This window comes from Lissotriton vulgaris, chromosome 2_1 (genome assembly GCF_964263255.1).
Source record: "Lissotriton vulgaris chromosome 2_1, aLisVul1.2, whole genome shotgun sequence".
NCBI classification, from domain to species: Eukaryota; Metazoa; Chordata; class Amphibia; order Caudata; family Salamandridae; genus Lissotriton; species Lissotriton vulgaris.
Genome location: NC_141687.1, coordinates 827168918 through 827195782, shown reverse-complemented (window position 1 = coordinate 827195782; position 26865 = coordinate 827168918). Strand labels below are relative to the sequence as shown.

The 26865-nt window shown below is 46.0% G+C and overlaps 1 protein-coding gene across 1 annotated transcript in view; it reads left to right on the top strand.

Annotated features, from left to right (window-relative positions):
* FTCD (formimidoyltransferase cyclodeaminase) overlaps positions 1–26865 on the top strand; it is a 261402-nt gene that overhangs the window by 186168 nt on the left and 48369 nt on the right. Inside the window, exons 8-9 of the mRNA XM_086956237.1 lie at positions 866–927; positions 2591–2720. Of these exons, the coding sequence (XP_086812363.1) occupies positions 866–927; positions 2591–2720 (192 nt within the window). The remainder of the gene's footprint in view (positions 1–865; positions 928–2590; positions 2721–26865) is intronic.

Genomic DNA, 26865 nt, shown 5'->3' with positions numbered 1-26865 from the left:
TGGCTCTCCCTATGAATTGGCTGGGTCGCCCATCTCTGCTGATTACCCTAGTTTAGTGTGTCTCTCACTTTGAGAAGGCTTTGTTTGGTGACGCATTGTCAAATCTTCAGTGGACAGTGGTGCCTGGGCCATCAAGGTTGGAGTGCAGGAACACCAGAGCCTGTAGGGGGCGATGTTAAACATTTGCTTGGCCAGGGAGTAATAGGGTTTGCCTCCATTTGCACAGGTTTAGGACGGTTAAAATGCACCACCTGCACATAGAGGGATGCTGTTGTGAACTCTGTCTACGCGACTGTATCCCTTATCTGAAATTGTTTGGAAACTCGTGTGACCCATGTGACTCTTTCCTCTGGCCCCGAGACATTTTACATCTGTCACCCAATATGATTCTCTCTGGTACCCTTTAACACTGTTGTATACAAGGTCTGTAGTTGGCTCAGTTATGCCCTGCATACGCCTCTGTGGCCCTAAGCTGCAGCCATCGCCCTGTGTGCTGTGGTTTGTCCCTGCTGTTATTTATTGTGCCCCCTCAGGCCCAACAGACTCTGGCCGTCCCTTCTGCATAACCAGAACACATTTGCTGCCTCTTGGGTTTGCTCCCCACATCTGTGGGTAAAGTGCTACCCACAAGAGTTCTTGCTTAATTGCCCTTCATTTTCCTTCCCTGGCTTCCCCTGCCAATGTTTCTATTGGATTTTATGATTCCTCGCTGGATCTGTAGGATTTCATACCTTACACCAATACAACCATATGAAATGTATTGCATCTTATATGACCCAGTGAGGTTCGCTGCTTCCCCTCTATATGTCCTAGTTGAGCTTTGAACAGAGCCTGTCCTTCTAGAACCTTTTCTCTTCTATTGCAGGTCATTAGCCGGCTGGGACTGGACTCCCTCGCTCCCTTTAACCCCAAAGAGCGGATTATTGAGTAAGATGTTGTCTTCTATTATTGATGATATAGATGTTTTAACATATATCTTTATCACAGCATGGAAGGATCACCATGATATACAGAAGTAGTGCTGGTGAAGGTAACTATGACAGTACTTATCTGAGTCACTAAGGGTAAGTGATCCACCCACAACATTCAAGCTGTTTTTTTTCTTTGTTTAAAAAATTATTTTACTGGTTAGCAAAGCACCAAATCCAGCCTTGACACTCAGTGACACAGCACTGTTCTCCTACCTCACACAATCCTAGTCTGTCTTCTTGTGGATAAACACAATGCTCTCCTGGCTGTGGTGGCAGTAAGTACCAGGTGTAGGGTCGCGGTGGGAGCCTGTAGGTCTTCCTCTGCTTTGGGATCTTCTCAGCCCAGCAGTCTAATAGTGGTCAAACTCTTAGTGTTCTCTAACTTCAAGTGGTCCTTCACATTAACATTTTAAGCCTGCATCAGCTGCTTCCATTACAGATCTGTAGCTTGCAAGGCTCTCGCCAGTCCTCGCTCCTATGCCATTGGTGCCTCATCCCCTTGTCCTTCTGGACTCCTCAAACGGACAAGAAGTGGGTACAGCCACTGTCTTAGATCCTTCCTTGTTGCCCTGTTGGGAAGGGTCTTCAAATCGCTGCGTTATCCACTGTGGCTCTAATAACGCCCCTTTTCTATCACAAGGAGCAGCAACACTTTACCTCTAATGAATGCTGCTGCACCTGCAGAGTCCTTTGGAATGGCGCATTCCTTTGCTGAAGCCATCAGTGAGGTGAAGCTCAGGGGAGACCTGGTTCGCCCACTGCTCTTGTGATGGCCTTCTTTGTATATTTAACTGCACTCCTAGAGCCAAATCCTGTCCCATCAGAGTGGACACCTCCTTTTAGATTCACCCCCCCATCTGTGCTCCACATGCACCACCCTTTGAAGGCCCTGAACAGTGCCACAAATGAGTTGTGGAGAGGATTGCTGGATATAGCACTCAACCGTGAGCTCCAAGATTGACTACTATGGAGAGTCTTTCTTGGCATGAGATGCTTACCTTCTCATCCAAACTGAGATTGGATGTCCATGTTGTGATATGGATAGAAAACCATATCTCTTCCAAGACCTGAACGTGTTATCCAACTTTCCAAAGGCAAAAATGAATTTATCTTGTTAACCTCCTAATCTGACTAATGGCCAGAGGTCCACATAGAAAGTGGTGCCCTATAGATGATAGGGCGCCCCACATTGGTAATGATTGCATTTCTGCCATTTTCTCCTTTTGAACAAACCTAAGTTAGGGCACCTCCATCGTTTACAATTTTTCCTGAAAAGCAGGCTTCAATTAGTTAGGGTTAAAAACACACTCTACAAAGTACTTCTTGTCCTCTAGTGTACTTCAGTACTGAGCACATTTTCAAATGCTCTTTAATCTGTACATGGTGTCACGGGGAATTCTAGAGGAGTGTCCTTGTACCCATCTATCGGTGCTCATGTGATGCCAAGCTCCACCGGAGAATCTCAATCATCAGCTATTTATTCCAGTAATATGATGGTCTATCAACTGTCCAAGCCTTGATTCCAGATAACATGCCCATCTCAAGGACTGAATTCACAGGGGTTGCTATGAAAATTAACAAATTGTAAAGGCTAATGACTTCACTCTTCATTCTTGCAGGTACATGGTCCAGGATGATGCATCTAATGCCAGCTTAATATCCTGTTCCCTTCGTGCCTTTGTGGCACATGTTGGTGCTCGGTCTCCTGCTCCTGGAGGAGGGTCAGTGGCTGCAGCTGTATCCGCCATGGTATGTCTGGTCAATGACACTTCTCTTGTTTACATCATCTAATCAGTCTACTTTAGACCGTGCAGGACTACTTCTAGTAAACCCGAAGGGTTGGTGGTTGAACAGGTTTAAGTGAAGCAGGATGTGGAGAGGTCCCTCACAGGCACCAGAAATCACAAGTGAAGCTGGATGTGAAGAGGTCCCTCACAGGCACCAGAAATCACAAGTACAGTTTGGGACTGGGATGAAAAGCATAGTTTCTTCATTTCTTGAGTCTGGTAAGCTCAACGTTTCAGTTGTGAGTTGTCTGTGAATGGCGATTAAACATTAATTTTTAGATGCCCTTACTCTGACACAGCAGAAGCAGGCACCTTTTGCAGGCATCTCATGCTCTGGTGGTTGCTGGAAATCAGCCCCAGTAACATCTGGTACTGCTTTCAGTCTAAGGAAACCGGAAGACAATAGTAAAGTTCCTGCTACTGCCGACATCTAAAAATTAAGGTAATTTTCCTGTCGAGTGACCCTTGGTACAAATTCTCATGGTAGAGGGGGTTCGTTTTGCCACATTAACCCCAAAGAGCAGATTGAGTAAGATGTTGCCTCATATTCTGCATGATCTTTCAATGCATAGCTTTTAGAGGTGTTTACCGAAGGAAACCATCGTCATGGAAGTATCACAAGGAGAAAACTAACCAATGCAGTGCAATGGTAACAATACCAGGACTCGCCATAAAAACGAGCGTGAAGATCTTATAGCGCAATCGTAAAGAGCAATGGTCCATCAATAACATCCTCTGTGTAGAATTAGGAAGGGGAGGTCCTCTTCTCTTCCGGGCCAATTGTCCAAAAATCTGAAGGATCATTTTCAAGGGTACTTTTAACAGGGTTCTGCCCATCTTTGTGTAAATGTCAAGGACTGTCTTGAAAATCGCTGCTCCTTGAGGGGGGAGGTTGTTACCGAGTACTCTATACGTCCTTGACCTTGAATACCCTTGGGATACCGACGTAAGTTGCTTTGCATAGAAGACATTCCATAATAAGATTGCTTGTTTTCAGAACTGTTTGGATAGAAAAACCCATCCAACCTTGCAGTATCTCTGGTAGTCTTGGCATGAGTAAGTTAGAGGTCTGGTACCAGCCTGAATGCTTCACACATGTTGCGATACAACAACTACTCTGGTTCAGGATGTGACCATTTTGCATCTATGGATCGTCCTTGTGAAATTCTCTCCTGAGCTTTGTATTCAATGCTATATTTATCTGCTTCAATGGGAATTTAGTTCCACAGACAGATTCTCAAACATTACCTGCAGAATTGGAGTATAGTCTGGAAATAAGGGATTCTCTTTAAGAAAGCCCTGTGAGCAATAATGTGTAAAAGCGTATGCCTTTCTGTAGTTGTGACTGAGCAGAATGAACCAAGTCTGATTCATTGAGCATGCGATGGACACGTCCAAGTGTATCTACCATGGTTAGGATATGATTGGCTGACTTGTCTGTAGACCAGCATTTAGAGAGTCAAATTGGATTTCTAAAGGCCAACTTTCTCTATTCATTTAAAGCACATATTCGGTACAGTTGTATTGGATGCATTGTTGATAATTTTAATGAAAATGGAGGTTGAAGATTGTTTGATTTATAAAGTGTATGACTACCCAAACACAACCTTCTAAATAGCATGTTCACCTCTGAGGAAAGAGTGAAAGGGGGCATTACCTGCAAGGGAATGGAGTAAACTCTGAGTCCTGGCGCTCCTCCAAATTACACCATTTCAGTCTTTAAAGCACCTCAAAGACTACATGAACCAAGTCATGGGTACACACAAACATTTTCTCATCGGCCACAAATTCTGTCTGTGGAGTGACTGAGGGCTGCACTGATACCAGCATGGTGGCGGTAGGGTTCTGGGGAGGGTTTTGTAGTAAGGTGGGTGTGAGGGAAGCCAAGCTTGTACATCACGTGTCTGAAGTGAACAATGTGAAATGTGAAACCAAAAACTTTGGATGAATCCCAGCTTCTCCACTTTACCATATTGTGTGATCCTAGGCAATTATTTTATTTCACTTTCACTATTTTTTCTTCATTATCACATATGAGGATCTCTAAATACATGACTTCAGGATGAGAGCTGTACAAAGCCGTCTCCAGTGTTTGAGTAAATAAGCTATATGTGGTTCATGTATAATATGCACATGACAATTCACTTGCCTCTTCATAAACTATTGGCATTTTTATCAGGGTGTAGGGAACAATGAATGTTTCTGAATGCATGTTTGAAAATTATCACTTACAAAAAATACTTCTCAATGAACTGATAATCTGGTGTACTAAGGAGAAACGATTCTGCTTGTTAATGAATTATTAACCGACTTTATCATACTTTTACTGCAAGATGTCTTCATAGATGGTGTTCCTAAAGTTAAATGTTTTAGGACACCCACGTTACTTCCTATCTTGAATGTCAATTAACCTTTGAACAAATGCGGTGGGGGCGCTAGAGGGCGCACGAGTGGAATGGCCGCCATTAGGTGAGGCTCCTACTCCCCGGATCCAATATCCTGCATTAATCCCGCTGAACTGGGACGAAAAAGGTGCTGTTGAGCGCTACAAAGCTTTATCATATCCTGAAGCACACTCGCTGTAAATTTGGGGAGGATCGGTTGCTGTGTGCCGGCGGGCGGAGGCGCTGAAGTGCTGACCGGCTCCAGGACGGAGCTCGTGGAATAGGGCTGTGCGGCGACGGAGCGCAGGAAAGACCGCGGCTCGCCACGAGGGTAGTAGGCCCAGAGAGAGACGGAGCAGGCGCTGCGGGTGGATGCAACGTGGAGTGAGGCTGAAGGCGCGCTTTCTTCTCGTGGTGCTACCGGACACAACGCCGCAATATCTAAGGTACATCCCCTCATGCCCTCTCTCTACGGGGCGCGAGAGTACATGTGTGCACATAATCTGACGACTGTTGTGGCCCGACTACGCCTGGGGGCTGAAGGAACATTTCAGCACTGCGGAGTGAAAGTCGCATGTCCAGACCAGCGGGGTGCTGTGCTGCGGGGGCAAGGACGACTGTGCTGGGGCCTCGGATAGTGGTGCTGCTGACCATGACCATGAATGAACTGTAAGGCCTGCCTGACCACTTGAACTGCGAGGCAGACTCCTGCGAGGCCCACGTGTATGCATGTCCCCTCCACACCTATCTGCATGAGACCCTGAGACAGCCGCGGCGGCAGTGAGCAGAAAGACTATAGGTGCCACTAAGGCGGAGGCCTCTTCACTGAATCTAGGACCGGGGAGCCCACTTTCGAGGTGGTGCAGCGTCTACTGAAGCGACACAACCACCGCAGAGGTACTGCTACTGAGGCCTGGTGGCGGCAGGTGGTGGCTGATTGCTGACAGTGAAGGACACACGTCTCAAAGCGGCACATGCTGTGAATACCACCCCTGCTAAAGTGCAGTGTGGAGCGGCCACCGGATTGGCAAGCAGGCGAACTACAGACGCTCATTGTCACGGAGGATATTCTCATGAAAGATATTGTACATCTAGTGGCGGGCTGACCTGTGCGAGACGCCCCTTCGGCCTGTTCCTGACTACTGTGCAACAATGGGGAAGCCGGATACTCGCAGGTCAAAGCTCACATTTGAAGCCGCAAAGAAAGGACCTAAACCACCAGCCAGTAAGGGGACCCCAGAGGGCTCTGTGGCACAGGGAGGAACCGAGGATGCATCGGAGCTGGACATGCGCCAAATCCTATTGGAGATGCGGCAGGGATTTGCCACCGTGGTGGATAAGGTGGACCGGATGTCCTCTAGACTGGACGCCCTAGTACAAAAGGTGGACCAACACGAGGACCGCATCAAGGAGGCGGAGAGGAGAATCTCTGAAACGGAGGACATAACGGCCGGCCACTCCATACAGCTGACTAGGGTGGACAAACTACTGCGAGATATTGCCGCCAAGAATGAGGATTTGGAAGCCCGGGGGGCGACTCAACCACATCCGCGTCACGGGCATTCCCGAATCCAGACACTGGGCGTATGGAAGACTATATCGAGAAGATGCTTCTTACCTCTATAGGTGCCGACAAGTTCTCTACACAATTTATAGTTGAGTGGGCGCACAGGTCCTTGGGCCCCAGACCAAGGCCCGGATCCCCCACCATGCCTATTATCGCGCGGTTGCTGAACTATCGCGACTGGGATGTGGTGCTAAGAGCTGCGCGAACCAAACAAGAGCTGACATATAATGGAGTCTCCTTCTATATTCCCAGACTTCACCCCAATGGTGCAGGAACAGCGGCGCAAATTCCTTGGGGTGAAGAAGCTGCGCGTGGCACAAATTGACTACGCGTTGTTATACCCCGCCCGACTCAGAGTGACGCACCAAGCTAAACAATACTTCTTTGTGAACCCACAACAGGTGGAGGACTTTCTGCGGACTTGGCGGAGAGGAAACAAGGGCGGACCGTCTCGAGATGCGGCACAGCGCGACCAGGACCAAAACATAGACAACAAAGATTGACACCCACAAAAGGCTGGTCGGGGATAACCTGGATTGGTTAGCCATGGCTCTAAGACATTGACAATTAGGATTGTACTACACTCCTAGGGCGCTCATGACTACTGGTCCATATCTCAGAAGAGCGTAGAGCACTGAGGACAACAGACTTGAAGTAGGCCCTGTGGTAATGTATGCCGGGGACCACTCTCTCTCCTCAAATGGCGCCTAGTGGTGGTGCAGGTCCGACGGCGCAAGGGGGAAGAGAGGGGTCGTGATGCTCTTTGGAGGTCCCCTAGAGGGTGTTCCCCCACGGGGTATTTCTTCCATGTTGCAGTTGTTGGGTTAGGAAGAACATGAGGATGGGTGGGAGGGTTACACATGCTGGCAAGTTGGGGATGCTTCAGTGGGAGGGGGGAGGACCTCTCGATATGAGTGGAAAGAGGGGACTAGTTGACTGTTATGGGCAAGGCACAGGGCAGGCAGAATTTGAGAAGGTGGGGAAGGATGGGGAGGTAGGGATGGTCCCCAACAGCGATGGCTTTACTGACATTGGAGAAGAACTTTACTGATGGTTACCAAAGGGGATATTTCGAATAAATTGTTAACGATCTTGTCATGGAACGTCAGGGGTCTCAACAACCCAAGGAAATGTAGACCGGTATTGGCATATCTAGATAGACATGGTGCACAACTGGTGTTACAGGAGACACACACTCCCCCACATGTCACTCCTTCCTTCGCGAGCCGTTGGGCGGGAGGCAGATACTTCTCGTCCTATTCCTCGTACTCCCGGGGAGTGGCAATATTGATCAAACTTAATGTTCCCTTCCTCTTACAGGGTAAGACCACTGATGCAACGGGCAGATATGCAATAGTTTGGGGCAGGCTTGGAGACTCTACGGTTACGATAGTGAATTGCTATGCTCCCAATGTGGATACGCCAGAGTTCTTTGTACTCCTTTGGGGTAAAATACTAAATATTGGGTCCACACGTCATGTGGGGGGGTGATTTCAATGTGGCAATGGTACCTACAATGGACAGGGCGGATGGCATGGCACAAGATCACCCTAAATCCAGAGAGGTGCTACAGGGCATAATGCTGGATGGTATGCTAGTGGATAGCTACACCCCCAGAAGCTCGAAGGTACACATTTTACCTCACACACAGGGACCTGGGCACGCCTGGACTATTGTCTCCTGACACATCACCTGGTAGGCACTATATCCAGCGCGAAACACTTAGCCCGCACATATTCGGACCACTGCCCTGTGGTAGTTACATTGCAGATTCCTTGCCTGTGCCGTCCCAGACCGCCTTGGCGGTTACAGCCCACGGCGCTTCTGGACTTAATTTTTAGGGAGGAGTTGCGTAATGACATTGCTGACTTTTTTCCACCCACGCAATCAAGGCTATTGAAAGCATAGAACATATTTGGGAGGCCTTTAAGGTCACGGTGCGGGGTTGGTGCATTTCAAAGGGGTTCGGTGTACTGCGGGACATTCAGCGGACGATTAGCAGATTGGAGACCGAACTAAAAGACCTGGAACACAGCATGCTGAGCGGTGACCGTCAGGGAGCCCAAGCCTTGTTTAGGAGTAAATTGACAGATTATGAAGCGGAGGCGGAACGCGAGACGCGCTTTCGCAGCAAATACTAGAGTGCCAGACGATATGGGGAAGGGGAAAGGTCAGGTAAGACGCTAGCCACCATTGTACGCAATTCCCGAGGTACTAACACTGTGCTGGAGATAGTTGATAGCCAAGGGGATACGCTAAGGGGCAATGCTCAAATAGTGGAGGCCTTGACTAGACATTATACGGAGCTCTACACTTCCCAGGCTGGTGGTAACGTTGACCCCTTCCTGGGAGATGTGACCCTCTGCTGGCTTAGCGATGTGGATAGACAATTCCTGGGTGCCCCCTTTGAACTCGATGAAATAAAAGATGCTATTATGTCCCTGAAAAATGGGAAGGCGCCGGGTTTAGATGGCCTCCCGGCCGAGTTTTACAAGTGCTACATTGATATTATGGCACCGGTGCTACGCGCGGTCTTTGAGGATGCACTGGAGGTAGGATTGCTACCCCGTGCCATGCGCAAGGTGGTGATTACCTCCCTCCTGAAGCCCGGGAAGGAGCCCTCAATGTGCGATTCCTACCGACCACTATCACTTATCAACTGTGACGCAAAGATATTGGCTAAAGTTTTGGCAAATAGGCTGTCACTGCTGATGACCCAAATCATACTTCCGGACCAATCAGGGTTCGTCCCCACGAGAGCTACGAGCCATAATCTCAGAACTCTATTCTGCCTTATCAACACTGTGGCACCGGAGACCCCGCTGGCAGCGGTGTTTTTGGATGCTTCTAAAGCTTTCGATTCTGTGGAGTGGTGCGATTTATTCACGGTGTTAGAGAATGGGATTCCCCCAGTGTTCCAAGCGTGGGTGAAACTACTTTACACGGCGCCCACAGCAAGGGTCCTTGTCAATGGCCACCTGTCACATGAGAACACTTACCAGAGGCACCAGGCAAGGGTGTCCACTCTCCCCTCCCCTCTCCTGTTCGCCATCGCAATAGAGCCCTTGGCTTGCAGATTGAGACAGATACACAAAGATGGTGCTTTCCAATGCTTTCAGAGGCAGATATCTGTCTCGCTATACGCAGATGACGTCACACTTTATGTTAAGGACCCACAAACTCATCTGAACGCGATGCTGCGTGAGTTCCTGGTATTTGGCAGGATCTCAGGCGTCCATATAAACTGGTGCAAGTCCCAATTTTTGCCATTGACGCCTGCTGTGCGCAAGTTTCCATTGGACTACCCAATTGAGTGGTGCGATGAGGACCTGAAATACCTGGGGCTACGGGTGTCCAGAGACCGAGAAGAGACGTTGCGTATGAACTATGGCACGGCTGTCACCAAGTTGCAAGACACCGTGGCGCGCTGGGTGGCGCTACCCTTATCTATGGCTGGGTGTGTCTCCCTGATCAAAATGGTTGTCCTCCCGCAGTTACTATACATTTTCCTAAACATCCCCTACTATCCGGGACGCTTCTTTTTCAAAACGCTAAGAACGGAGCTCATAAGATTGGTCTGGGGAGGGCGGCAGCCTAGACTCAGATGGAGTGTGATGGCGCAACCATACGCCAAGGGAGGGTTTGATATCCCTGACTTTGAGGCCTACTATCTTAGTGCCCAGGCACATTTCTTGTACCACTGGCTGCGTCCCACTCCCTTTATGTCACAACTGGCATTGGAGGACTGGATAGCGCACCCGCTTCCCCTAACCGGCGTAGTGCATGGGCCGATTGCCGTGCTGGACATTCACCCAAACACGGTATTGTGCACGGTAGGCGCGTGGCGCAGAATACTCTGCAAGCTCCAACTCTCCTTATTGTACTCGCCACACATGCCGCTGACATACCACCCACAACTGGTAGTGCTACAGGAGACTGGCTTCCAAAACATGTGCAAGAAGCTGCAGAAATCCACATGGGGGGACGTATTCCAGAATGGGAAATTTTGCACTAAAGAACAATTTTTTGGTGACATCGACCCAACCCCCTGGAGGTTTTTTATTATGTACGGCTTCGAGAGGGAATGAGAATTACTGGTAGCATACCCGGATGAACCAGAGGTCGTTCCTCCGCTGCTTATACTGCTCAATAGCGCAGAGGGTGCACATATGGTTTCTGGTTTGTATGGCAGTTTGCGGGCTCACTCTTTAGAGGATGATAGGAGGGCACGCGGCTACTGGGAACAGGACCTAGGAGAGGGTATACCTGATGATGTATGGGAACATTGTTGCACACTGACTGGTCGAATCACCTCTAGCTGTAGATTTAAACTCATTCATTATAAGATTCTCCAATGTGTATATTATACACCTGCCAAGAAATTTCGGTTTGGCCTCACCGACTCTGACCGATGTGGGCAGCCGGGGGCTGATTTTTTTCTTCTAGCCTGGCTGTGCCCGCAGGTCTCAACTTACTGGGAACTGATACACGAGGCTTTGGGGGAAATGGTGCCCATTGAGATGACCAGAGACCCACTGCTGTTTCTATTAGGATACACTTCCCCAATACCCAGACCACATAGGAAATTTATTAACACTGCTCTTTTACTGGCTAAGTGGAGATTGGCATGTAGGTGGGGGAGGGGAAGTGCCCCGAAATTCAAGGAGTGGCTCCAGGATATGTTACACTACCAGGATCAACACACAATATATGCTGAATTACAACCTGTAACATCTAAGCCCAAAGACATCTGGGGGCCGCTCCAGAATTACACACTACAACAAGAGGCAGAAAATGAGGGTAGTGGTGATCAATGAGTTGCAGGACCAGTGGTGGCTCTCTGGGGAGGAGATACTGTACGATATTTCTGAACCTGTCGTCGGATAATGTTATTATCTAACACTGTAGAGGATGCTGATTGACTTGCATTATTGCATGTTATGTCTCAGGATCTTAGTAGTATGCCGATTTTTCTATAAGAATGCTGGTCTTGTGTATAACGATTGCACATTCACCTGGTTGAATATCCCCTAATTCCTGACTATGCATGTACGGGACTGTCCTTCCAAATGTCACCTCACTGTATTGATTTTGCTATTATATGTAGTATTAATGAAATGCCTTGCCTAATGCCTACTCACTTTGTATGAAAAAATGTTATAAATAAAGTTTTAAAAAAATAACCTTTGAACAAATGCTTCACGATTTATTTAGCAAATGCTTTGTTAGTGTTGGGTCATGTAAAAATTAGGCCAGTACTGTTCTTGACCAGGGGGAAGAATGTAAAGGTCAGGAGGGACACATGGGCCCCCTGGGCCTTACTTTGAGTATCACTGAACCAAGTGATAAACTCTGAAGGGTCAATGTACATTGTGACCTTGTTCCAACAGCTCCTGTGCAGAACTGGCAAGTCTCCAATACTATAGTGAGCCAGACCTTGAGACCATGTCTTGGAAAGTTCCCAACCCACTGGTAGGGTTATGCATAGGAGTTCCCAAAATTGAAGGGCTTCTCCTCTGTGATTTGAAGTGAAGATGTGTATAAAGGTCCAACTTTGACCCAGGGGAGTCAGCAGATGGTGAGTGCAAGAATATGGAAAGTGAAGTGGCCATTTGAGACAAGGGGTGCACTCTTTTGTGGTTCCGGCTGAGGTTGGACTGAGGACCACCAGTGACCCAGCTAGGGAATTGGCCTGAGCTCTCCATTACTTCTGGTGACCATACATATGGCCTGGTGCTCTGAGAATATAGTCTATAGAGACAGGCATGTCAGAGTGGCTGCAATTAGAAGCCTGAAATATGTGATCAATACACCGGGCATCTGAGATGACTTGGAGCAATACTACAACCGGTCAGTTCCCTCACCTTAATGAAGGCGAGACACTCGGCCCATCTGACCACATGGGCATAGACAATAGGGTAGGAAAACGTCTACAAATAGTAGGTACCCTTTAGGAAAGCTACCTAGGTGAGTTCAACCTCCGAGATAACATTCCGAGACAGGGGCAGCATTTATAATGTCTGCACCTTTGTAGCAGAAGAAAGACCAGATTAGTTACCTGGGAATGAGATCGGTTTCATCACCTTGGCAGGGCAGTAGTGCCCTTAGCTAGGGGACATTTTCAGATTAGTTTCCTAGGACTGTGCCAGGAGAACGGTAGACCACCAATGCATCCTTGAGTAAGGATGGCCAGCAGGGAGCACATCCCGAACCCCTCTGTAAAAAGGAATGGTTTCTCAAAAAGTCAAGTAGAAAGTTTCAAATACTTGCCCCGCTGGCTGCATTCCATAAAACAATCCTCAATGCTGGACATATGTGCAGCATTTTCTTAGCAATCTCAAAAGCAAAATAGGATCTTTCACATAAGAATTCAAGACATGTTTTAAAGACTTGAAGGGTTATCTGACCTCTCAGGGTGCTATATCAGATGACCTAGAGAAAGAAAGTTGAAGACGGCTCAAAGGAGTATGCCCAAAGGTAGAGACCCATTTAGGTACCACAGTACCAGAATATCAACCTGCAACCAAGGCTTAAAGGCTTGGAAGACAAATCCATCAGAAATAACATGCATAATAATGGTCTGACGCAGGTTTTGGAAAAAGATATTCAAAGCTGTGTATGTGATCGAATGAATCATGTCTGCACTGCTGTCCTTAGAGGTGGTATGCCCTCAGACTTTCTTACAAGAGTACATTTTTAAATGCAAAACAACAATTGATGGACAGAATGCAGACCAATGTCATACATTCACCCCAGTACAGAGATCTGGGCCTAAATCCATCGTTTTTTTGCACTCCACACCACCCCACCCCAGTTCAGACATGGCCATAAGCAAATCAGCCTTGACCCTGTGCCTCATGGGAACAGTCCAGCCCGGACTGCCAAGCCATGTCTTTCCTGGACCGGAATCAAGCATCCTAGGACCGGTTTCTGGCTATCAGCCGTCTTCAGCCAGGATAGCTTGACTCCAGTGACGTGGAGAGCATGGGACTCACGTCTGAGCTTACCCATCCCACTCAGGGTGACAAATGCAAAACAACAATTGATGGACAGAATGCAGGCAATGTCACACATTCACCCCAGTACAGGGTCAGACTGATTTGCATATAGCCATGTATGAACTGGGGTGGCAGAGTGGGCTAAAGAACGGTGATGGATTAAACCCAGATCTTTTGACTGGGTGTGAGTGTTTGATTCAGATGCTCTGTCCATCACCACCCCCTTTTGTACCGCTTTTGCCCACCATAAGTGTGGTAGGGTATGCTCAAACGTGAGTCCGTTACTCACTTGCTCACTTTGCCACTGGATTCAAGCAAGCCGGGCTGAAGACTGCTGGAATGCCAGAAACCGGTCCTCGGAAGCTTGTTTCCGGTCCAGGGAAGACATGGCTTGGCAGTTCGGGCTGGACTGTTCCCATGAGGCACAGGGTCAGACTGATTTGCATATAGCCATGTCTGAACTGGGGTGGCAGAGTGGGCTAAAGAACGGTGATGTATTAAACCCAGATCTTTTGACTGGGTGTGAGTGTTTGATTGATTCAGATGCTCCGTCCATCACCACCCCCTTTTGTACTACATTTTTAAATGAGCAGCTGTAGCAAAGGGTTATTTTATGTCCTAAGGTGAAGGGTGCATTTATTTCAGGCTCTGGTAGCCTCCAAATTCAGAAAGTGGAATGGCCTATTGCCGACTTCCAAGGGCACAGATAATTCCATATCAATGCAGAGACTCATTCTGCCTATTCTTTAAATGGCAGGGGGAAAAGGATGATTGTCAAATCACTAGGTAAGGCGAAAAAAAACTTCTTGGTGTAAGAAGTTTTGTGTATTGCTAATCAATTGCCACAGCTTCTAATTTGGCAGAGAATGGGACCCCACTGAAAGAACAAGGACATTGTGAGAGAATACGGGTTCACACCAATATCATATGCTGATGACACCCAGCTCTTGTTTCCTTTCGAGACATTGTCGCCAGCAGTTAACACCTTTGCTGCAGGCATGAGAGCTGTATCCAAATGGATGACCTCCAATTGCCTGCAATGTAATGTGGGCAAGACGGAGGTCATGCTCTTGGGAGTAGCCCCGCTCCTTTGGTCACCTGAGTGGTGGCCTCCTGACCTAGGACCTGCTCCATGTCCCAAACAGGTAGTAAAAAATCTAGGGGTACGGTTAGATCAGTCCTTACTACTAAAAGATCATGTAAACCAGGTAGCAGGAACCTGTCTCTGAGTCATTGGGCTCCTGAGGTGGGTATTCCCGTATCTGGCGGACGGTCACAGAAAACCGCTGGTCCAACCGCTTGTAATTAGCAGATTAGATTATTGTAACAGATTGCTCCTTTCTGCCAATAAAGAACAACTCAATAGGCTACAGGTAGCCCAGAATACGGCAGCCAGGTTGAACCTGAATGTTCCAGCTAGATCCCCTTCCCGGCCTCTCCTTAAACTCCACTGGCTGCCTATCCGCCAGCGGGTGAAATTTAAAATATGCTGTCATCCATAAATGCCTGTTTGGCTCTGGTCCAAAATACCTGTCAGAAATATTTAAACCATATGAGCTGTGTTGATCCTTACGATCTAAGAATCAATCATTGCTTCAGGTGCCGCGGATTAAAAGAGAAAGACAGGGCGGTCGAGCTCTCTTACAGGGGTCCCACCATCTGGAATACTTTACCCCTCTCTCTCAGGCAAGACTCCAATCTTGGAGCCTTTAGGAAATCTCTAAAGACTCATCTGTTTTTGACAATATAATCATTGAATTGATCCTGTTTTCAACAGCCTCTACTTATTTATGGCTTCTGGTATGAACACAAGCGCGGAGATACCCCTTCGGGGTTTGAATTCCTGCGCTATACAAGCATATAAATAATAATAATAATAACCACCATTTGCCGTAGCCAGGGTGAACCTGCTTCAGCGTCTGAGATCAGTTTGTCGGAAAATTGATGATTCCTGTGAAACCAAGGGTTCACCCTTTCGAGCAAGAGAATAGCTTAGTGTCTCCTTGCAGCTGTTTGCTAATCAGACTGGCAAACTTGAGTTATAATGGGGATGAGTGGATTGAGCTGGGCGGTGGTTGACCTAGTTAGTACTCAAAGGCAATAGGACTATGTTTCTGGTAGGTGTAACCTAGCATTCCCGACTTAAAAAATATTATTAGTTGTTTATTGTTTGGAAAGGGGATTGTTCCCCTAGTTATGACAACAGTTCCATGGACATGAGATGGTTCGTTCATCTGTCTTAAAAATAAAATAATGTATATCTCTGACACTCTTGACAGTCGAGGATCTTCTCTTCAGACACTGACTTATTGCACAGCTTGGTTAGCTTACAAGTGCAAGTAGTGATATTTTGAAACTCCTTGGTTTTAATGTGAAAGGCCTTAATGCACTTGCTAAGAGTGTAGTGGTACCGAATATGATACACAAATCTTAGTGTGATATATGCTTACCACAAGAAACCCACTTATTAAAGAAAAACGAAAGTCTGATTTCTTGATGGTTTCCATCAGATCCTATCCAGATAGGAGGAGTGGCAATACTAAGAACGAAAAGCCGTCGACACGAAGTTCTGAAGGTTGGATCCAAACTCTCGTACTGGAATTGGGATCACATAGGTCTACAATAACTAGACGAGTCAGCAGGTTGTGGAGTTTAAAACATCAAGAGGTATAGAAATACTGGTGGACTGATGCGTGGTAAGGACTCTGGATTGTGTGTTGAGGCCATTCTTATTGTTGATTTGCATTTAATTTAATAATTGAACCATTGATATCTGATCTTTAATCACTGGATAGAGCATTAGGCACCACTGTTGACTTTATTTGCCGACTTGTTCTTGTATCTAAAACTCAATAAAAAGATTTAATTCTAAAGCGTGGTAGACGTACTACCTTAATTTAATTTCTAAATCATACCAATGGGTGTTTCCTCAAGCTGTAAGTGCTCTAGCGACATCAACCAACTCCAAACTCCTCTGTTACTCTACCACACGATTTTGTTGATTGAGTGTTTTTCGGATCGCAGAATATGGTTGATCTTAATCCACTTCCAATGAGGAGTCCCACCCGATGGTGAGTGTAGTGTGCATTAGGTTTTATGCTCCTACCTTCAACCACCATCTTTTGCAGAGTGAGCACCAGGAGTAATTCTAAATTTTTCTCCAAAATAATTCTGCATTCCTTTGGACTGTAAATTGGGAAACACCAACGCACTGTGAAAGCAGAGAAATAATTCAAATGTTTCTAAAGGGGCATGTCTATAACATGCATCTTTCCCTATTCCACTACAGACAGTACTGATGATCATTTGAGCTGTACACGTTCCTGCTATGCATGTACTCTTTTAATTGCCCGAACACCGATTTTACGGAAAATGTTGGCATAGAGTTTTGCATAAGTGAACTGGCAAGTGTGTAAAGCACTGTCGAGTCTTGGATCACTTGCTGGGGATCTTTTCTGTGAATAATAAGTTCTAGTGGGCTAGTGGGGGGGTTTAGCTAACATGCGAGTGCAAGAATCTTCCATTCCAACCTTGCCTTAGCAGAGCCAAGTGGAGTTACAGCAAGAGACTCCCTTTTGCAAGCTACTTGCACCCCCTGCATGGTAGCTGAATAAATGAAGAGGGGACAGCTGTTGATGGGAACTAGTAGAGGACACCTTCAGTTTGTGACCTATTAGTTTGGAGAGCATCTTTGCTAGTTAAGTGGATGCCTAGTGGAGCCCAGATGTGAACCTTTTAAATGGGTGAAAAATCTCCCTCATTTTGGCTCTCTATCCTTCAGCTGCCATAAAAGCAGACCAAGAGCATCTACCATGTTGATCTTCTAGCCTTGCATCCTGCTTCGTCCTTCAGCACACTGTCCCATCCTGGACATATTTGTCTACAACCTTCATCAAAACCTTGTGTCTGGCAAATCTACTGACTTCCAGACTGTTGAATACAAACTATGAAAAGTTCTTGCTTGAGAGTCCGTTTCTCCTTTAAGGTAACATTGTTCAGTTGTCTCAGCTTCTTGTGCAGCCTATGTTGGCCCTTCCAGGCCTGGCCCAACCTGATAGACTTGTCTCGCTAAAGAAGACTCATGAAAATGTAAGCACTTTCATCAATGGTTTTCTACCGTCACAAAATTTAACCAGGCTTTGTACCCTACATATCCGTCCTTATATTAAACATGTATTAAAAAGGTTCTGGTTTGACAACAGTTTGGATGGTTAATCTATTCTGGGTGGGGCCTGGATACTTATTAGGGACAAGTATATCAAATATTATTGAATGGTTATACAGAAAGCTTAATAAAATAACTGCAAAAGACAACGTTTATCCACAGCATTTGCTGTTGAGAGGTATGATCTCTTGCATGATATACAAGCCTTTTCCTGCAACATATGTTAACATTTTGATAGCATGTACAACCATTACCATGGTTTTATATTGTTGGAATTTTATAGTATTTACAACCAATACCATGGTTTTGTATTGTTGGCATTTTTGTAGCATTTACAACAATTACCATGGTTTTGTAGCACTTGCATCCGGGTGCCTTCTTGTGTGGCATTTGGTGGTGGTCGTTTTTGGTATTTGGCTGTGACAGGCAAGTAACGTTGGAATAATTAGTTTATGGGTGATTTGTCTTAGTAAGCTTGAAAGTAAACTGAATTTGATATTGGAATATTTTGTTTTGTGATGTTTTATGTGGTAGGCTCTGAAAAATAACTTTTAGATTTTTTGTTCGGATTTAGTGATCGGTTTATTGCTCGGCAGCTATAAATGGTACATTACATATCTGGGGGTCTAGTATATTTGTGCTTGCTGTCTGTGATTCTAGGGTAGCTGTTGTTGTGGTGTGACAGTGCTGTTGGTTTGGCAGCATTAAATCAAGTATCTGGCCTTTGTATCATGCTGTGCACACGAAGGAGTAAGGGTTCTGTTTAAGTTGTAATGTCAGAAGATGATAATTCTTAACTGTCTGGAATGATGTGTGGTGTTAATGTTAAGTGAAGAGTACTGTTATCTACCCAGAGAAGGTCACCTTATAGGATATTGGAGGTGGGGTGAATGCATGTGATACGGAATGTGCAAATTAGGAGGATATGAGGGTGTTTGGATTTGAGGGATGTGCCCGTCCTAAAAAAACTATTCTCTAAACCGGAGCTGCTATATACGTATGCATGGTGTCGGGAGAGGCGCATAAAAGGTTATTAGTCAGTGCTGTGAGGGGGAAGGGAGATATTAATGGCAGGCAAACAGTGTGCAGCATTGTAGTTTTAAATTCAACATTACCAGGCGAAAAGTGGTGAAAGAATCCGCTAAGAACAGAGGATGATTTGGAAAGGACATTGCCTAGTACATGACATTCACATTTAGCATGGCAAATCCTAGAACGCCTACGAGAGGAATGGTACCACCAAGGCCCCATTTAATATCTTAGTTCCTGAGCAGTGGGTCTTGAATTTTGATTTGTCTCTGTAGTTAGTGTGTTGAACCTGGAATAATTAGCAGGTAACATACATAGAGGTTGTAGTTATTTGGTTAGGGTCAAGGCATTAATAAAAGCTATAAACACTCCGTAAATAGCCTGACATCGGTTAACCTCCTTTAGACCGTGGTGCATTCGCTCAAAGGAAACAAGATGTGTGGACCACTCTTCCAGGGAGAGATGCTGAAGATCCCTGCCCCCCGCTCCCCCCCTGGGGAATGCTGTTCTCTTGCTAATTTTGTGATTTATCCCACAAAAAGGAACAGATCAAAAATATCTGCCCCGTCCTGCTAGACTAACCAATGCTATGTTTACTATAATTTTTTAATAATGGTTGCTCGATGGGCATTAGTTGAGATGATTACTATTTTCTCCTATCCTTATATCCATTCTTTGAGCTTTTTTAGCCAGCTGGTGAGTATGCTTGTCCTTTTCCTGAACTTGGTTTGGTCCCAATATTCTTTAGTCCTATAAATGCATTTGTGGTAATGTGCCCTTTTAAGGGGCACACCGGTGCAAGGATCACCCTTCTCTGTCTACAGGTCCTTAGACTAACAAAATGGAGATTGACATTGAAGCTGGAATTCCAAATAACAAGTTTAGTCACTCATGAGTGAGACCGCATCCATACAACACCCTCAAGTGTTCCAGCAGGTAGTGGCTTGAATACACAGACTATGGAGCTTATATACTGAGTTTTCTGCACTGGTAAGCATGTGGATACAAATATAAGGTACAGGCCTACTCGGGAATAGTTACCGACAAACATGGGCAGATGGGAAATTACTTTGTCAGCAAAGTGGGAGGGGGAGCAGGAGTGCTTATGGCAGCACTAAGAGATTGACAGCTGAGATTGACAGACCAGATGTCCTGCCAGCTACAAACTCTTTAGCATGCATATTGCTTGTAGCTGAGTCAGGAAGTCAACTAAAATAGACAGCACAGGCAGGGAAAAAGATGAGCAGCAGAGGATGGAAGAATTACATAGCTAACAAAATGGATGCCACAGACAAGATGACCTCAGCTTATGCTAAGAGAAATTATTCCAGATTTCCACACATTGCCCATGTGAGTTCCCCTCTCACCTTTCTTGAACTTGGGCCCATGCTTCCCAAGGGTGAAGCAAGGACACTTGAGATATTGGATTTGCTTCTAGATGTTGTGAAGCTCAGCCTGACCATGTATTGTAAAGCTATAGCATAGTCTCTAATCAATCATCAACCCCTCAACTGCAGAGGGAGGAGCTCACACTTTGTCCTAGGTGTGAGTTTTTACTTAGTATAACATTTCGAATAGCCCCTTGCCTCATTTACATTTTAAGTGTCTGTTGCTTAAGGCTTAATGGGAGTTGCATGTACTTGCTATATAATGTCCTCCCGGTCCCTAGGAATGATGTTGTCTTATTGGTGACTGTGTGTGTTACAAGGAGGAGGACAGCAACATTCTTGTGATAGGGTGGGTTTGGGGAAAGTCCTTGTGGCCAGGCGTTGCCTTATGGTAGTTTGTTGGCAACCAGGCATGTTGCATTGAGATAGTGTTGGTGGTTGTGAGTTGCCCTAAAATAGTGACCGTGCTATACAGAGGTAGTGTCCTGTTGATTGCAGATAAGGTGTTTGCATTTTGCTGCATGGATGTTTAGTGTAAAACAGTGAATAGTTTACTAAAGGTTGGTACATCTGAAGATTGGGTTGGCTTGGCACTGCTCATGTTTTAATGCATCCTAGGAATCTCCTAATGAGTGACTTGTATATAGTATAGGTTTACCTGTTGTGCAAAGAAGTGTTGTCTGATTTCTGATTAACAGCTGAGCAGACCAGTGCTCTAATTATGTGCACAGGAGGCAACTACAGCCTTCTCAGTAGGTGCAAAAGCTGTAGTTGTACTTCTGTGCACATTGATTGTTTCTCTCCAATATGGATTCTGTTCTTGAATGGTGTTGCAAATTGAAATGCTATTGAATGGGTTTGTTCTGAAAGATGGGCCTCTGTGTTCGGTCACACTTTGATGTCATCCATCGTTTATTTTAGATCTGTGTCCAAGCTTGTAGAAACAGAATGTCGATTCTTCAGACTAAAGGTTAGAAAGAAAATCGAGATGTAAAAAACAGACCAGAAAGCTTGTACCATGTATTATTTCTATTTTTCTGCAGCACTGAAAGCACCATTAGAACACTTGGTAGATACTTGATCAATATAGAATGCTCCAGATAATGTAGCACCCGGTCCTCCATTTTCTTTTTATTTTGATTGCTGCCAAAGACCAATGACATGCATCTCCCTCACCATTCAAATGGGCTTAATCCTCCATTTGCTCCATCACTAATCCTCTAGTAATAAACATTAGAAAAAGAGCCACCAATTCATTTTAAAAGTTAAACTATTCAAATTCATCAGACTAGTTACACACATTCCAAACATTTCAACTTCTTAGCACACCTTCCCTCCTTGCCCTAAATAAAATTTTGATTCTGCTTACACCTCTAGCTTGAAGAATCAGTATTTTATGGTAAGGCAAGAGGCTAGGATTATGCTGGTTTAAGAGTTTATAGATCAAAGCCCGACACCTGCTCTCCTGGTTTGAAAGAAAACTTACTAAAACCACTGTACTTGACCACTCAGCAGCCATTAATATGTCCTCCATTTTCCTCCTGCAAAGCCAACCTTCCTAGCCATTGCACCTCTGTGAATGTGCCTTGAACTTAGACAAATGGCTTAAATTCTTCTTGCAGTGGTAGCTGTAGATGCTGCTTCAAACGACTTCCTATAACCAATCAATAATTTGAATAAGTCCTGTTTTTCTATTGTCTTGCACTTCACTCTTTTAAACATCTCACCACACATAATTGTGAATGATTACTAAAACTAGGATACAGCATGGACTCAGACATAATTTTCATTCTTACATTTTTAAACACTCCATCGGTTTATAATACCTGCTACTCATCTCAGGTACCCGCACAGCTGAGACTCTCCTGAAGGCAAAACACCTATTCCTAGGCCAAAGCACAGATGAAGTTGACATCTCAAATTGACTCATACCTAGAAAGCAGACGACTGTAAAGGGGCTTACTCTTCATGACCCTACAAATCAAGGCACCTACCAATAGTCACACCATTCAAAAGAGAATTATCTGCAGCAACAGCCGACCTATGGCAATTAGGTATTCTGTGACACAAAATATACATGTATATTTCTTCCTAAAAATTGGCTACCATCTTTTTCCTCTGTCTGATCCAAATCCTTTTTCAAGCACTAATGAGAACATACAATCAAGGCACCTCCTGTGTCTCTTACTAGTTTCAGAGGGCAGTGACTCACTGAGGAGCAACACAGTCGATCTTAAAATATCTTTAAATTATCCAGATCTTCCAAGATTCTCCAAACAAGAAGGTTAAGAACACCTGACTCCACTAAAGGATGCTCTTCCCCTACCATATCTACTAACAAGCCTTTGTTATCAGAATCATGAGAGGTTCTTCTATAGCCAACTCAATTGCTTTTGGAAAACAAGCTTGTGCCACAATAGTCACTAGAAACACGCAGCAAACTTCTCTGGTTAACTAGCAATAACAATCTCTGAATCATTGCAGACGGGGGAAATGTATAACCTTTCAGCGACCCACAAATGCAATTCTCATTGAATACATCCACTATCATCGCTCCAGGGTATGGGGCCGTGTTACGGAATGTGGAGCATTTTTCTTGTAAGAGCCGGGCGCACCTTTTAAAAGGTGTGCTCAGCGCTAACAAGGAGTGTGCGCAGTATTATTTTGGATATGCTGCCCCCAGAGCAGCCACGAAGCTCTGCTGCCCTGCGGTCAGTACATTCAAGTGAAATACGAAGCAGCTTTGAAGTCGCTCCATGTGTCACTGTGCAGACTGCAACCTGCTTGCACTTTTAAGGTGGATTAGAGATCCCCTTTGGGGGCAGTGAGTGACTGCATCTGCCTACAAAGGGATGTCTGGGGGGGTCCATGGGGGCTGCCATCAAGGGCTGCACCGACAGTGCACCACCTTTTAGGACAGCTTCCTTGCCTCTGCGCCCATGTCTATAATTCGGCTCAGGCAGAGGCAAAGGGATTCCCTCATTTGCATGGGACCACACCCCCAGGAAAATAAGAGAATACAAGTTCTGGTGATAGCACAGGTGCACAGAAAAGACTACACAAGCGTCTGCAGCTCTTTCTGTAATACCAAAGTTCCCTGGGGGACACGCAAAGCAGGCCCACATGGCATTGCGCCCCAGGGGCACTTTCCATAGTACGGCTCCAGGAAGCAATGTGAAATACTTTTCCAACTGGTGTATCACGTGTGAAGCAAAAATGTCCTCCTACAACTGACCCTGAATCTACAGAATTTTCTGAATATTATCTCTGTTCAACATTAAATTCTCTGTAATCAACTATATGATGCACATTCAAATCTATCTCATTGTTTTTTCCTGGCAAATACTGCCTTTAAAATCCAATTTGTGCTCTTGACAAAATTGACACACCTTTTGCCACCTCCAATAGCTTACTTGCCCTGCTTTGTCCCAACCTGTTTATATTGGTCACCTCAGTCACATTGTTCATCCTTAACAAACGTGGACAATTCTGAATCTGTCTTCTGGACCTCAGAAGAGCAGAGAAACCTGCAGTCATCTACAAGAGATCAATCTGTTCTCCTCTTTCCTCCTGTGTCTTGCTTTCCACCCTGCAATGCTCGTGTGAGTCTCAAACAAAATCTGGACTGTCCCAAAAGTGGCATACCCACTCAATACCTATACATTCCCCAAACACTAGAACTCCTGTTTCATGTCCTCTGTGATCAACATCTTGTCGCCATACCATAGACCCCTAGCTAAACCTGCATTCTTCAAACACTGCCGAGATATGTAATCCGGTGTGGTCTGTCCAGGTAAGAACCGTGGGGTGGTGAGGCCAGGTTGGGGCGATTCGACAGACTATGACGAGGGAAAATTCAATAATTAATTTCCCCCCTGTCGTTATCTGTCGAATCCCCCCCAGCCCCACTGCTCTTACCTGCACTGGCCACTCCTGACTGTACATAGACCATGGAACACTGCTTGAACTGAAGAGAACAACCCAATCACTCATGCCAAATCTCAACAAATGTCAGGTATGCTATTTGATTTACAAAAGGGGGTGGTGATGAACAGAGTGTCTGAATTGAGCAGACCACTCTTACCCAGTCCAAAGATCAGGGCTTGATCCATCACCGTTATTTATCTCACTGCCCCATCCCAGCTCAGAACCTGGCTATATGCAAATCAGTCTGTCCCTGGCCCAGTGCATCATGGGAACAGGGCAGACTAAACTACCAAGCCAATTCTTTACCAGAAAGGAGACAAGCTACCGGGGACCGGTTTCTGGCATTTCAGCCTCTTCGGCCCGGCTTGCTTGAATCCTGATGGAGCAGTGAGAAAGGGACTCATGTCTGAGTATACCCTGCCACACCTATAGTGGCCAAAATCGATTTACAAAAGGGGGTGGTGATGAACAGAGTGTCTGAATTGAGCAGACCACTCTTACCCAGTCCAAAGATCAGGGCTTGATCCATCACCGTTATTTATCTCACTGCCCCATCCCAGCTCAGAACCTGGCTATATGCAAATCAGTCTGTCCCTGGCCCAGTGCATCATGGGAACAGGGCAGACTAAACTACCAAGCCAATTCTTTACCAGAAAGGAGACAAGCTACCGGGGACCGGTTTCTGGCATTTCAGCCTCTTCGGCCCGGCTTGCTTGAATCCTGATGGAGCAGTGAGAAAGGGACTCATGTCTGAGTATACCCTGCCACACCTATAGTGGCCAAAATCGATTTACAAAAGGGGGTGGTGATGAACAGAGTGTTTGAATTGAGCAGACCACTCTTACCCAGTCCAAAGATCAGGGCTTGATCCATCACCGTTATTTATCTCACTGCCCCATCCCAGCTCAGAACCTGGCTATATGCAAATCAGTCTGTCCCTGGCCCAGTGCATCATGGGAACAGGGCAGACTAAACTACCAAGCCAATTCTTTACCAGAAAGGAGACAAGCTACCGGGGACCGGTTTCTGGCATTTCAGCCTCTTCGGCCCGGCTTGCTTGAATCCTGATGGAGCAGTGAGAAAGGGACTCATGTCTGAGTATACCCTGCCACACCTATAGTGGCCAAAATCGATTTACAAAAGGGGGTGGTGATGAACAGAGTGTCTGAATTGAGCAGACCACTCTTACCCAGTCCAAAGATCAGGGCTTGATCCATCACCGTTATTTATCTCACTGCCCCATCCCAGCTCAGAACCTGGCTATATGCAAATCAGTCAGAATGTAAGAATTGGCTTTTGTAATTTGGTTTGCCCTGTTCCCATCATGCACTGGGACAGGAACAGACTAATTTGCATACAGCCAGGTTCTGAAACTGGGATGGTGCAGTGAGCTAAAAAACGGTGTTGGATCTAGCCCTGATCTCTTGACTGGGCGAGAGCTTTCTGCTTAATTCAGAGACTCTGTCCCTCACCACCCCTTGTTGTAAATATTTTTGTCCACCCTAAGCGTGGAAGGGTATTCTCAGATGTGAGACCCTTGCTCATTGCACCATCAGGATTCAAGCAAACCGGGCCGAAGACGGCTGTAATGCCAGAAACCGGTCCCCGGGAGCTTGTTTCCTTCCCAGTGTAAGAATTGGCTTTTGTAATTTGGTTTGCCCTGTTCCCATCATGCACTGGGACAGGAACAGACTAATTTGCATACAGCCAGGTTCTGAAACTGGGATGGTGCAGTGAGCTAAAAAACGGTGTTGGATCTAGCCCTGATCTCTTGACTGGGCGAGAGCTTTCTGCTTAATTCAGAGACTCTGTCCCTCACCACCCCTTGTTGTAAATATTTTTGTCCACCCTAAGCGTGGAAGGGTATTCTCAGATGTGAGACCCTTGCTCATTGCACCATCAGGATTCAAGCAAACCGGGCCGAAGACGGCTGTAATGCCAGAAACCGGTCCCCGGGAGCTTGTTTCCTTCCCAGTGTAAGAATTGGCTTTTGTAATTTGGTTTGCCCTGTTCCCATCATGCACTGGGACAGGAACAGACTAATTTGCATACAGCCAGGTTCTGAAACTGGGATGGTGCAGTGAGCTAAAAAACGGTGTTGGATCTAGCCCTGATCTCTTGACTGGGCGAGAGCTTTCTGCTTAATTCAGAGACTCTGTCCCTCACCACCCCTTGTTGTAAATATTTTTGTCCACCCTAAGCGTGGAAGGGTATTCTCAGATGTGAGACCCTTGCTCATTGCACCATCAGGATTCAAGCAAACCGGGCCGAAGACGGCTGTAATGCCAGAAACCGGTCCCCGGGAGCTTGTTTCCTTCCCAGTGTAAGAATTGGCTTTTGTAATTTGGTTTGCCCTGTTCCCATCATGCACTGGGACAGGAACAGACTAATTTGCATACAGCCAGGTTCTGAAACTGGGATGGTGCAGTGAGCTAAAAAACGGTGTTGGATCTAGCCCTGATCTCTTGACTGGGCGAGAGCTTTCTGCTTAATTCAGAGACTCTGTCCCTCACCACCCCTTGTTGTAAATATTTTTGTCCACCCTAAGCGTGGAAGGGTATTCTCAGATGTGAGACCCTTGCTCATTGCACCATCAGGATTCAAGCAAACCGGGCCGAAGACGGCTGTAATGCCAGAAACCGGTCCCCG